Here is an 11,624-nt window from a genome sequence, read left to right on the forward strand (position 1 = left end):
ATATGATCACACCATCCGAAAATGGCAATTGATCGACGGGGAAGAACTCGTCGTTTTTCGGGGCCATACCAACAATGTTGGATCCATTTGTCTGTCCCCTGATGAATGCCATCTTGTTAGCGCATCATACGACTACTCAGTTCGCATCTGGGACCTCGAAACGAATCAGCAACTTGGAGACCCACTTTGGCACGACAATCATATCTTGGTAGTTGCCATGTCCTCTGATGGACAATACTTTGCCAGTGCTATCTATGGACCCAATGCACAAATCTATGTATGGAATCTGGAAGCAGCACTCAAGCGTGCTCGTGGTGTTGACGTACGTGTATATATCGCTTTCGTCAAGCTCTTTTCTAAGTGATCTTGTGTGTTGGTCAGGACAATGCGGATTCCAACGTGAAGCTCAAGGCGAGTCACCTGTCTTCTCTTTCATGCCTCATCTCACTTCTTTATAAGGGACGTGCAACTCGACCTAGAGACGTGAGCTTGTTATAAAATTGTGAATGCCCTGATCATTCGCTCATTTGTCTCATAAGATCTCTATTGCGCCTAGACCGCAAACCAACAATAGAGGCTTGGCAAGATATGTGAGTCCAGTGCGTTCATTTCTGAGCTTTACCTATCCTGACGCCTGTTCAGGGCAATGACTTCTTCGGCGATCACACAAACCACACGCCTCCTCGCTCAGCAGACAGGTCATCCCCGCTTGGTATGCGCAACTTATACGGCTTCCTACGCTCCAGGACTCGACCTGCAAATTCGCCCCAACCAATTCAGCCTCGGCGAATGCATTTCAGCTTATTTCCTGTGAGAATCTCCAGGCGTCCCGTCGATGTTGCTCCTTGGCGCGATGAAGACGTAAGTAGTTCCGTCGTCACCATAACATGTCCCTGTTTGATATCTTTGCAGAGATACGGCATAACCCCTGAAACTGACGCAGAAGCAGAAGCAGCTATGCGACGTACGAGCATCAACAATGCTGACAGCTCAGCAGTACAAGATCAAGCTGCATCGGGGACACATGGACCTCAGGGCCGACCAACGCGAACGCAAAGCTCAACTAGCGAGCCTGGAGAATTTTCCTATGAAGTCATCTGCTGCGGTTTGCCAGTCGTGCGCGTTCTACGTCGCAGAAAGGAGGTCGTATAAATGTTTCTTTCTCTCGAGTTTTCTTAAACCTCTCTCTCTTACGGCACAAAAAGCATTCCAGATCATCCATCAACGACGAACACCCACCCACTCTCTTCTGGCCAGGACGATGTAGACAAAGGAAGTTCAATTCCGCCGCAAAGACTAGAGAGCTGGAGTTCTGCGCGCAAGGTTGGATGTCGTAGGATGAGGCTCTCTGTCATATTTGTTACGCATTCTACTGGAGCGATAGAATGTTATTGTGTGCAAACCATCATCTGCCTGCTGGATACTAGGCCCAAGTCTTGCTCGCTCGAGGTCTCCAAGCATGTCTGGTTGACCAGGCTTGGTCTGTAGCATTGCGCTTGTGTTCACCACGGATCAGTGGGTGTGTTTCCTGAAGAATTGCCTCAGAGCGCCTGGAGCATCCGATTAGCGGATGATAACTTTTCTTCACAGGAATCCTCACGAGCCTGAACGTTCAGCGCTGAGTGTCCACTGTGGGGCTTGACTGGGCCTACATCTGACAAGACTTCTCGGACGGACATACCTGTTATATGCTTGCGGCGAACGCTTCGCAAGCAGGAAAGAAATCGACCGCTGTGGCCCGCTGTTTTTGGCGCCGATGTTACCGAAATAACTTGATTTTAGGGGTGGGGCAAGCTCTGACGCTGTACATAGGCCAGGGTCTACGGACCATGGGAATGTCACAAATGGTAAGTAGGACAGTATCAACCGCCAGTGATATATCTGATGAGTGATAAGGCATGCTTTGATGCGCGTTGCTTTTGGTAAAACAGCGTGGCATCATAGACGGACTTGCCAGGGTTATGATCATGCCAATGCGATTTCGGCCAGTGGCAGCTGCTATCACTCCGAGTCGGAACTTACTATAGGTTTCTTCAAAGATCAACATGTTTCATCCCACGCAGAAGTCTGAGTTCATCAAGCGCTTGTACTAGTCCAACTTCGTCCTTGGTATTTATGTGTGCCCCGCAAAATTATTTTGGCTATCGCACCGAACCCTTCTAGGGCCACAAACGCGGGCATTAAATCCCTGAGTTCAGATATTGGATTACAGAATGCAATGTGACTTATTTCAAACAGCCTCATTTACAAGTACTTATACTCGTCGCTTCCAGAGCTGCCCAGTCGTTGATTCTGATCCGCGATGTTGATGAACTTATCATTGTTTGCTGCCAGTGCCTTTGGCGGCGTCATCACTCTTTTTTTGGTTCGCGTTATTGCGCGACGCAGAACAACTTACTCTGCTTCACTGCCTCGCCCTCCAGGCCCAAAGCCTCTCCCTGTGATTGGTAATGTCATGGATATAAGTCTCACTGAAACTTGGTTGTCGTATACAGCATTGAAAAAGATATATGGTGGGTCTACATACATTGGTGGTCAGAGATTTCATCTAACATCTTGAATTTCAGGTGACCTGGTCCGTCTTCGATTGATGGGACAGGAATTTGCTATCATCAACTCAGAGAAAATCGCACACGCACTGTTGGATCAACGATCTGCTATTTACTCAGACAGACCCATCCTCCCGGCCAGGAAATTGTGCGTTCCTTTGATTCCATGTGATCTGTAGTTTATGCCTTGTCACAGCTATGGCATCGAGTGGCTGACGATCCTTTTGCCCTATGGAGCAGAACTAAGAGCCCATAGAAAGTTGTTCCATCATGCATTACAAGCAGAATCATCACTTCGCCAGCGTGAAATTTACTTGCGCAGAGCTTGGGTCTTTCTTGCTAGCTTACTGCACGACCCTGAAGAGTTTGAAGCACATATCCAGAGGTAGGTCGGTGGTCATGCGTAGCATCTTATCAGAAGGTTGATGTTTGAATAGATTTGTTGCAGCAATAGTCATGGAGATTACGTATGGATATGAAGTGCAATCAGAAAACGACCCGTATGTTTCTGCCGTGTCAGAATTGAACGCGATCCTTACGAAAGGGCTCACTCCTGAGAGATCAGCTATTCTCTTGGCATTTCCTTTTCGTAAGTTGGCGTCGATTCGATCAGGTGTACAATCATAGCTGAGGTTTCTGCAGTTACACATATCCCTGCGTGGTTTCCGGGCGCGAAGTTCCAGCGTGAGGCGTTGCACTCAAGGCAGTTGGCCCAAAAAGTGCTTAATGCGCCTTTCGAGTTTACGAAATCGCGGATTGTAATTCATCTCACGGGTCATCAGAGTGTTGCAGCTGACGTGACATTTAGGCAGCCGGAACTGCTTCACAATCTTTGGTGTTTGATTGCTTGACACAGATAGACGAGGACAATAATGAAGCACAGGAGTATGTGATCAAGGGAGCCGCGGCGACGGTCTTCATAGGTAAGGATTCTTCCTTTCGCGGGCTTCATTATCTCACTTGTTACGCATCCAGCTGGATTTGAAACGGTATACTTGGTTCACCTGATTTTGTTAGATTCTAAAAAAACATATATCATCTAGAGTTCTTCGATATTACACGGATTCATTCTGGCCATGGTTCTCTACCCAAAAGTTCAGGCCAAAGCGCAGGCTGAGATTGACACCTTCGTCGGTTCGACAAGGCTGCCAAGTTTCGAAGATAGGCCTTCATTGCCCTACATCGAAGCTATTCTCAGGGAACTGTTAAGATGGAGCCCTGCGATACCACTAGGTATGCATCATCATCATCACAACAACAGTTTTTTTTTTTTACTCTGGTCGTTCAGGGGTCTCGCATGCTACGTCAAGTGATGATATATTTGAAGGCTACTTCATACCAAAGGGTTTGTGTCCATCAGTTATATTCAGCGACAGATCTCACTAGCTCCGGCAGGGGCCTGCGTGACCCTCAACGTCTGGTACACAACGGTTTCTCTTTTTCGTTTTCAATCTGACCGCGCCTACTGGCAGGGCGATCAATCAAGATGAGGAGAAGTATCCCGATCCAGACGAATTTAGACCTGAGAGGCACTTTGCCACAGACGGGTCACTGTTGTCGGATTCAATCTCTGACAGCCCTGTGTTCGGCTATGGTCGACGGATTTGTGAGACATCTCCCAACGAAAGATAAAGAGCAAGAATATTGACTTTGGACAGGTCCAGGACGGTTTTCTGCGGAGTCGATTGCGTGGGTTGCCATTGTTTCTATCCTCGCAACTTTTCGTATAGAGAAGGCGAAAGGTGTGGATGGCCGTGAGATTGACGTAAAGAAACAGTATACAACCGGGCTGTCGATGTTCGTGAATGATGTTGGCATTTCCATTTTGCTAATCCATATTACAGACATCCTGTTCCTTTTCGTTGCGCATTGCTGTGTCGTTCCGCGCAAAAGGAGAAGATGGTTAGAGAAAATTCAGACTCTTGACTTACGCTTGACCAGAGAATGTTTCTAGCATGACATTTTATATGACAGTGGTATGATACCGTTTTACAATGGATGATGAAGGGAACATCTAAACCATGTATCCTTACAAAGACAGCGAAATATTCAGGATGAGTGATGTGATGGGGCGTCTGAGCGGAAAGGAGTGCTTACCGAAAGGAGTTGTTCGAGTGGTTTCATCCTCACGATGCTGGAATAGTCGGGGACTGGCGTGGCTACAATATACACAACGGTCAATCAACGCAGACGTATACTCACCTTGAACACAGGTCAATAACTTAATCAGCATGTAATACGAACTGATCCATTTTGTTCCAGGCTGAAGAAAGTTTTTTTTTTTGGTTTGGTGGTGAACGTTGCAATTGGAGTACCACTGAAGCGGAGGTACGATGAGGTCAATCCAACGTCGGGCACCCCTCCGAATGTCAACATTGTCTGCATATCTCCACTCGCACTTGAACTTATTCATGTGAACACTCACTGGACCATCTCGTTAAATGGGCGTAACAAATCATTCGCTGACCAAGAAAGACAAAAGACGGTCAACGACAACAGAAGAAGCAATCGACGAATCAGAAGAAAAAAATCAGACGACGACATCACCAGCGCGCTCCTCCTGTTCGCCATTACTGCTATGATCGCTTTGCGGTGGATCCACTCTACGATACCATGGCCAGTCCAGCAGCACTGTCTCCTTGATAATCCGAGGGATGCGAAGGTATAGCGGCGGTGGGATAGGAATGAGAATTGATGTGCGCGCAATGTATTCTTGATATGCCACCCAAGGGCTTGGTACGGGAGGCAATTCCGGTAGGGACTTGGAAACGTTCATGCCTGGAGTCGGGTTCGCCGCGCCGGCTGGGGAAGTGCTGTTGGTAGTTGGGGAAGTGTTTACTGTTGGAGCGGTCCCAGAATTGGGTTTCGCAGTATTGGCGGTCCGTTTATCGTCTTGAGAGAGCTTCTGGAACTTTTGGGCCACGGAGCGTTCTGCGGGAGGGATACCTGATGCAAAGAGGAGTAGACTGTGAACTTGTTTAGTCCGCTGAACAAGTTGGTATACATGGATATTCACATCATTGTCAAGATCGGAGAGACAACGGCGCCAAACTGTGCTGACTTTGCAGAGTCACTGAGACCTGACGTGCTTGAAGTGGCAGGGGAAATTGAGATGATCCAAATGCCCCACCAACAAAGAATCCTGTGCTTTGTCAATAGAGGTAGAAAAAATAGAAGAATGGTGGACGTACTCTCCAAAGTAAGGGGGGTGCCGAGAATATCGCCAAAGACCGCTCTGTCAGCAAACTCAGCATCGACGCAGAATTTCAAAATGTAGACCAAAGACCCTACGTTCATGATGACATCCGGCGGAGGTCCCGTTGATTTGAACAAGAACTAGCACAACTGGTCAGTGGGCACGAATAACGACATCACTAGTGAAATAGGACCTTCTGCAAGTCTGCTACAACTTCAATAGACCAGCCGATACCCCACAAAACGACGCCGGCGATATCACGCGATGTCCCGAAATTTGGGTGGCAGACGTGTATGGACGGGGAAGGACCGGCAGTAGACGGAGAATTGAGGATGGTGATGGGGAGCGAAACAACCCAGACCTAGAAAAAAACGACATCAACAAATGATCGAGGACAGACATGGAAGAGCAGGACACACCCAAACAATTTGACCTAAGGCGGAGGTGGGCAAATGCTGTCATTCTCATTTTCACTAGAACACGGGAATGGCCCACCTATCCAAAATCCTACAGCACAACACTCAGTCACCGAACTTCAGGTGATATGATTATTCTTGGGAATACACACCAAAGATCTTTCCGAAGTTTTCCCTGAACCCGTCAAACCTCGCATCGCGTCCTCTCGTCAAAACGCGAAGTAACAAGAAACCTTTGCGATACGAGTCGTCAAGAAACCGTAACGGGTGCTTGACGTGAAATGAAACGTACCTGCAAGCCGTGCCGCCCATATCATCACAAAGTAACTAACTGCAACATTTCGACCGCAATATGTGTTACCCAGGAGGAGAGTCATCAACGCTGTAACATGGAACCCGCCATATCCCTAGTCAGATGCAAGTTCTGTGACATAGCCTGCTCACGTACCGAGGATCAAAAAGTTTACGCCTAATAACATCCTCTCAGTGACTCTGAATGAGTAGGGTATCAGATGGACGCACCACCAGCAAAGTCGGTGATCTTATCGGTCTTGAACTTCCATGCAACGGCGAATGCGATGAGCTGCCATGCAGCGGTGACAAGGAGTGTGATGCCAAGGTAATATTGGTCGAGGACATGGACTGGTGCCATCTGCCAGGAGATGAGGAGGATTACGGGAAGTCAATAGGATATCGTTCGTATTTTATCATATCGAGCAGAGGATGTCAGCCAACGGTCACCGGTCAGCCGCAGCGTAGAGCCACTTTGAAGGTAAGTAGAAAACCAAATGTGTAGTGACTATCAGTCATCACAAAACGAATTCAGAAGGCGATGATCTCAGCTGGTAAATGATGCACAACACAGTCCCCAGTCGGAGGTCTCAAAGACGCTCCGAGTCCGGATTGCCGGTGCATACGGTACCACGGTCCAGAAATATATAGGTACAAAAAAGCGCGTACCAGGTGGGCCACGAGCTCAATGGGCGTGAACGTTTGAACATATTCCCAGTGCATTTATTGTGTAGCCGATAACAGCGGTTAAACGAAGTACACAAATTGTCTGCCAATGTATCCATGCAGTTATACGTCGGACCCGCTTTCTCTTGCATGTGCACGCTAATCCATATGAAGCCGCAAAACGGCATGCCGTCCAGTGTCTATTAGATGGTATACTGTTTTGTCAAGGTCAACTTTTCAATGTACAATGTACATGGTCTCCGCGTCTCGCCAGCACAGGGATTAGTAGAGGGCGAGGAGCGATTGATCTATTTTGGAACTAACATACCAGAAGCACATGTTATCACCTAAGCAAGGCGCCTGTCAATACAGCATGCGAAACAGCATATCTAGCAGGTGTGTTCATTTCCCCCACTATCACCAACGTCCCCAATCGTCGTTATGCTGAACAACACGGCCGAGTCAAGCACAACAGCGAAACAGAGAGAGGCGGACCAAGGACTGCTGTCAGATCCATCAGCGCCTATTGCTCCCCTGAAGCGCTCTGAGAATCCGCCGGCTTATGGTGCACAGCACCGCCAGGATGCACTTTGGAAAGGTGAGCAAGCACATTGTGAAACCAATTAAGCGACTCAACATCGAGCAGGAGGGAATGAGGCGCTCCCTCCTCTGTGGACAGAGTTCCATAATGATGACGGACCATTTTATCACGACGACGCACTCCTCATGTTTGTAGGGCACAGACCATTACCAGGAGTGCGACTAGGTGAGCAACGAAAGTGCGATGAGAGCGAGGAACTCAGGATCGAGCATAGATGATCCCTTGGAGTCGCTCGTTCCTGGATGCGAATGGCACATCTCGCCACTAGGTCGATCCTACTTCGTCAACCACAACACTCGGACCACATCGTGGAAGAAGCCAACGCCAGAACGTACAGCAGGGAGTTTGATGCCAGAGTGCATCATTAAATGCGACAACTGGTTCAACAGGACCCTTGCCTGGTTGGGCACCAGTGACAATATAATGAGTACCTCGGGCGATGGTTCAATTCACCAGTGGACAAGAGACGGAAAGCCAGTAGGAAAGGGTTGTGATGGTGATGGAAACCGAGTAACCGCGATGGCGATGTCTCTGGAGGAAACAATGGTCGTATGTGGAAGCTTTGATGGCAGAGTACGGCTGTGGAATATAAAGGAGGGGAGCGTGGTCCGTGAACCGTGGGAGGGGAATAATGACACAGTATGGTGCCTTGATTGGTCTCCGAATGGGGTGGAGGTAGCAGGTGGATTGGAGGACGGGACTATACGACGATGGAACCCGGCCACTGGCAGACAAATTGCACAACCCATAAAGGGAAGCGATAAACCTGTGCGGACAGTCAAATACTCTCCACAAGGCGACAAATTCGCGAGCGGCGGTGATGACAAAATGGTCCGGGTGTGGTCAAAGGACGGCAAGCTGCTGATTGAGATGAAGGGACATGAAGACGGGGTGACATCGTTATGTTGGTCCAAGGATGGGGCATACATCTTCTCTGCCTCATATGATCACACCATCCGAAAATGGCAATCGATCGACGGGGAAGAACTCGTCGTTTTTCAGGGTCATACCAACGTCGTTGAATCCATTTGTCTGTCTCCCGATGGATGCCATCTTGTCAGTGCATCAAGGGACTACTCAGTTCGCATCTGGGACCTCAAAACGAATAAGCAACTTGGAGACCCACTTTGGCACGACGATCACATCTCGATTGTTGCTATGTCCTCTGATGGACAATACTTTGCCAGTGCTATCATTGGACCGAATGCAAACATCTATGTATGGAATATGGAAGCAGCACTCAAGCGTGCTCGTGGTGTTGACGTACGTGTATCCGTCGCTTTCATCAGGTTCTTTTCTAAGCGATTTTGTGTGTCGGTCAGGACAATGCCGATCCTAACGCGAAGCTCAAGGCGAGTCACCTGTCTTCTCTTTCATGCCTCATCTCACTCCTTTTCCAGGGACGTGCAACTCGACCAAGAGACGTGAGCTCGTTATAAATACCCTGATCATTCGCTCATTTGTCTCATAAGATCTCTATTGCGCCTAGACGGCAAACCAACAATAGAGGCTTGGAAAGATATGTGAGTCCAGTGCGATCATTTCTGAGCTCTATCTATCCTGACGCCTGTTCAGGGCAATGACTTCTTCGGCGATCACACAAACCGCACGCCTCCTCTCTCAGCAGACAGGTCATCTCCGCGTGGTCTGCGCAACTTATTCGGCTTCCTGCGCTCCAGCTCTCGACCTGCAAATTCGCCCCGACCAATTCAGCTTCAGCCTCGGCGATTGCATTTCAGCTCATTTCCTGTGAGAATCTCCAGGCGTCTGGTCGATGTTGCTCCTTGCCGTGATGAAGATGTAAGTAGTTCCGTCATCACCATTACATGTCCCTGTTTGATATCTTTGCAGAGATACGGCATGATCGCTGAGACTGACGCAGAAGCAGAAGCAGCTATGCGACGTACGAGCAGCAACAATGCTGGCAGCTCAACAGCACAAGATCAAGCTGCATCGGGGACACATGGGCCTCAGGGCCCACCAACGCAAACGCAAAGCTCAGCTGGCGAGCCTGGAGAATATTCCTATGAAGTCATCTGCTGCGGTTTGCCAGTCATGTGCTTTCGACGTCGCAGACGGGAGGTCGTCTAAATGTTTATTTCTCTCGAGTTTTTTCTTTCACCTCTCTCTCTTTGCTCGCTCTCGTACTTTTCTTATGGACCATGTCTCGCCCCCCAGTCGTGTACGAGCATCGATCACGTCGTCATAAGTGAACATTTGTTTTTGACTATTCTATTATATCCATACAGCATCGTCACGTTTGAAGGATACAACTCGTGGCGCTCTCTTCTGTTGCGCGATGGGGCTAGATAAGCAGTCTGACGGTTTGGTATGGCGCTAGATACTAGCTACAATGTGACAAGCAACTTGAACAATGTACGTTAGTTGTGCCCCAGCAATGCATACTGACTTTTGTTCAGCCTGCATCTCGTGTTTCTCCCTTGCTGGTCAACCTACAGCCGTCCGGTTGGCAAGACCTTTCCGATGCCAACCCTCGAAGAGAGTTATCTTCCTTCTTTCATACCTCACCTGACTTCTTTACAAGGAACTTGCAGCTCGGTCTAGAGACGTGAGCTACTCAATCGCTAACAACCTGACCCTTTACTCATTCGTCTAACCAGATTTCTCTCTCTCGCGCGCGCCTAGACAGCAAAGCAACAATAGAGGTTTGACAATATATGCAAGTCCAATGCGATCATATATTCCTGAGCTCTTTATATCCTCAGAGCAATAACATCTTCGGCGATGACACCAGCCGCACGCCTCGTTGCTCAGCAAACACACAATCCGTTCGTAGTCCTTGCATGAGAATCGTGAGTCCCCGATACATCCTGACCTTGTTGCATTAAAATATAGGTGTTGTGATCGCTCGTACGTTGTGTGGCTGAAGCCAATTCCGCGTCAGTCTCATGGGTCATATCGATTAGTATTCAACGATCAAAGGGGACGAGAGTATCGATGATGACGAGACTCACGTCGTCCTCTTGGGCATGGGAAACATCGACAAAAGCGATAAAGCTGGAACTCCAACGCCGGGGCTGGAGTGGTAATTGTTGAGGAATATTTGCAGCCCGGGTGAGTTGGGAACCAAAACAAATTGCGTAGAGGAAGTAGAAGCTTAAGTGACGGACCTGCGAACAGATCTGGACGGCGAGGCATGGGATTTGTACTACTGTCCCAGATGTCATCGCCCTGTATCAGTGTTGCACTGAGGGGAGGTAAAATGTGACTGACATATATCTTCCCAATACTCTATTGATTGCGGACTTTGGTGGTCTGGAGATGTATATTGATATCGCCGTAATCATTTTTGTGTATTCAGTGTCTATTAGATGGTATATTGTTTTGTCAAGGTCAATTTTTCAACGTACAATGTACATGGTCTCCGCGTCTCGAGAGTACAGGGATCAGTGGAGGGCGGGGAGCGATTGATCTATTTTAGAACTGAAACTGATCAGAAGCACAGGTTATCACCTAAGCAAGGCGCCTGTAAATACAGCATGCAAGACGGCATATGTAGAAGGTCTGCTCACTACCTCCACTACCACCAACGTCCCCAATTGTCGTCATGCTGAACAAAACAGCCGAGTCAAGCACGCCAGCGAAACGGAGAGAGGCGGACCAAGGACTGCTGTCAGATCTATCAGGACCTATTTCTCCCCTGAAGCCCTCTGAGAATCCGCCGCCTTATGGTGCACAGTACCCCCAGGATGCACTCTGGAAAGGTGAGCGAGCACATTGTGAAACCAATTAACCAACTCAACATCGAGCAGGGGGGAATGAGGCGCTCCCTCCCATGTGGACAGAATACCATAATGATGACGGACCAATTTATCGCGACGACGCACTCCTCATGAGTGCAGTGCACAGACCATTACCAGGAGTGCGACTAGGTGAGCAACAAA

General features: G+C 48.6%; 2 protein-coding genes across 2 annotated transcripts; one reads left to right on the forward strand and one right to left on the reverse strand.

The window, feature by feature from the left end:
- Positions 1–2,302: 2,302 nt before the first annotated feature.
- Positions 2,303–4,854, forward strand: DEU56DRAFT_970292 (cytochrome P450; the record flags this gene model as incomplete). The annotated part of the gene is made up of 14 exons (XM_041359424.1): positions 2,303–2,513; positions 2,568–2,697; positions 2,746–2,934; positions 2,987–3,138; positions 3,192–3,307; positions 3,358–3,472; positions 3,525–3,538; positions 3,593–3,782; positions 3,838–3,894; positions 3,945–3,969; positions 4,022–4,155; positions 4,208–4,346; positions 4,394–4,577; positions 4,647–4,854. The coding sequence occupies 13 exons, from the start codon at positions 2,303–2,305 to the stop codon at positions 4,473–4,475; spliced, it is 1,554 nt and encodes a 517-aa protein (XP_041213837.1). The 3' UTR covers positions 4,476–4,577; positions 4,647–4,854.
- DEU56DRAFT_774992 (DUF1295-domain-containing protein) lies at positions 4,852–7,113 on the reverse strand. Its single transcript, XM_041351638.1, has 11 exons — positions 6,684–7,113; positions 6,610–6,630; positions 6,454–6,543; positions 6,314–6,394; positions 6,241–6,252; positions 6,165–6,178; positions 5,939–6,106; positions 5,841–5,885; positions 5,741–5,784; positions 5,566–5,691; positions 4,852–5,515 (listed from the first exon to the last, which is right to left on the reverse strand). Exons 1-11 carry the CDS (start codon positions 6,811–6,813, stop codon positions 5,080–5,082), a joined length of 1,167 nt encoding a protein of 388 aa, XP_041213838.1. The 5' UTR covers positions 6,814–7,113; the 3' UTR covers positions 4,852–5,079.
- Between the last annotated feature and the right edge of the window lie 4,511 nt (positions 7,114–11,624).

The sequence above is a fragment of the Suillus clintonianus genome (genome assembly GCF_016758775.1).
Source record: "Suillus clintonianus strain FC179 chromosome Unknown DEU56scaffold_6, whole genome shotgun sequence".
In the NCBI taxonomy this organism is placed as follows: Eukaryota; Fungi; Basidiomycota; class Agaricomycetes; order Boletales; family Suillaceae; genus Suillus; species Suillus clintonianus.

What these genes read in the sequence shown, in the direction of transcription:
- DEU56DRAFT_774992 (XM_041351638.1), bottom strand. Translation starts at nt 6,813, where the DNA reads ATGGCACCAGTCCATGTCCTCGACCAATATTACCTTGGCATCACACTC. An exon ending in GATCACCGACTTTGCTGGTG is followed by an intron (nt 6,631 to 6,683) that starts GTGCGTCCATCT and finishes GGATGTTATTAG; the next exon opens with GCGTAAACTTTTTGATCCTC. An exon ending in CACCCCCCTTACTTTGGAGA is followed by an intron (nt 5,692 to 5,740) that starts GTACGTCCACCA and finishes GACAAAGCACAG; the next exon opens with GATTCTTTGTTGGTGGGGCA.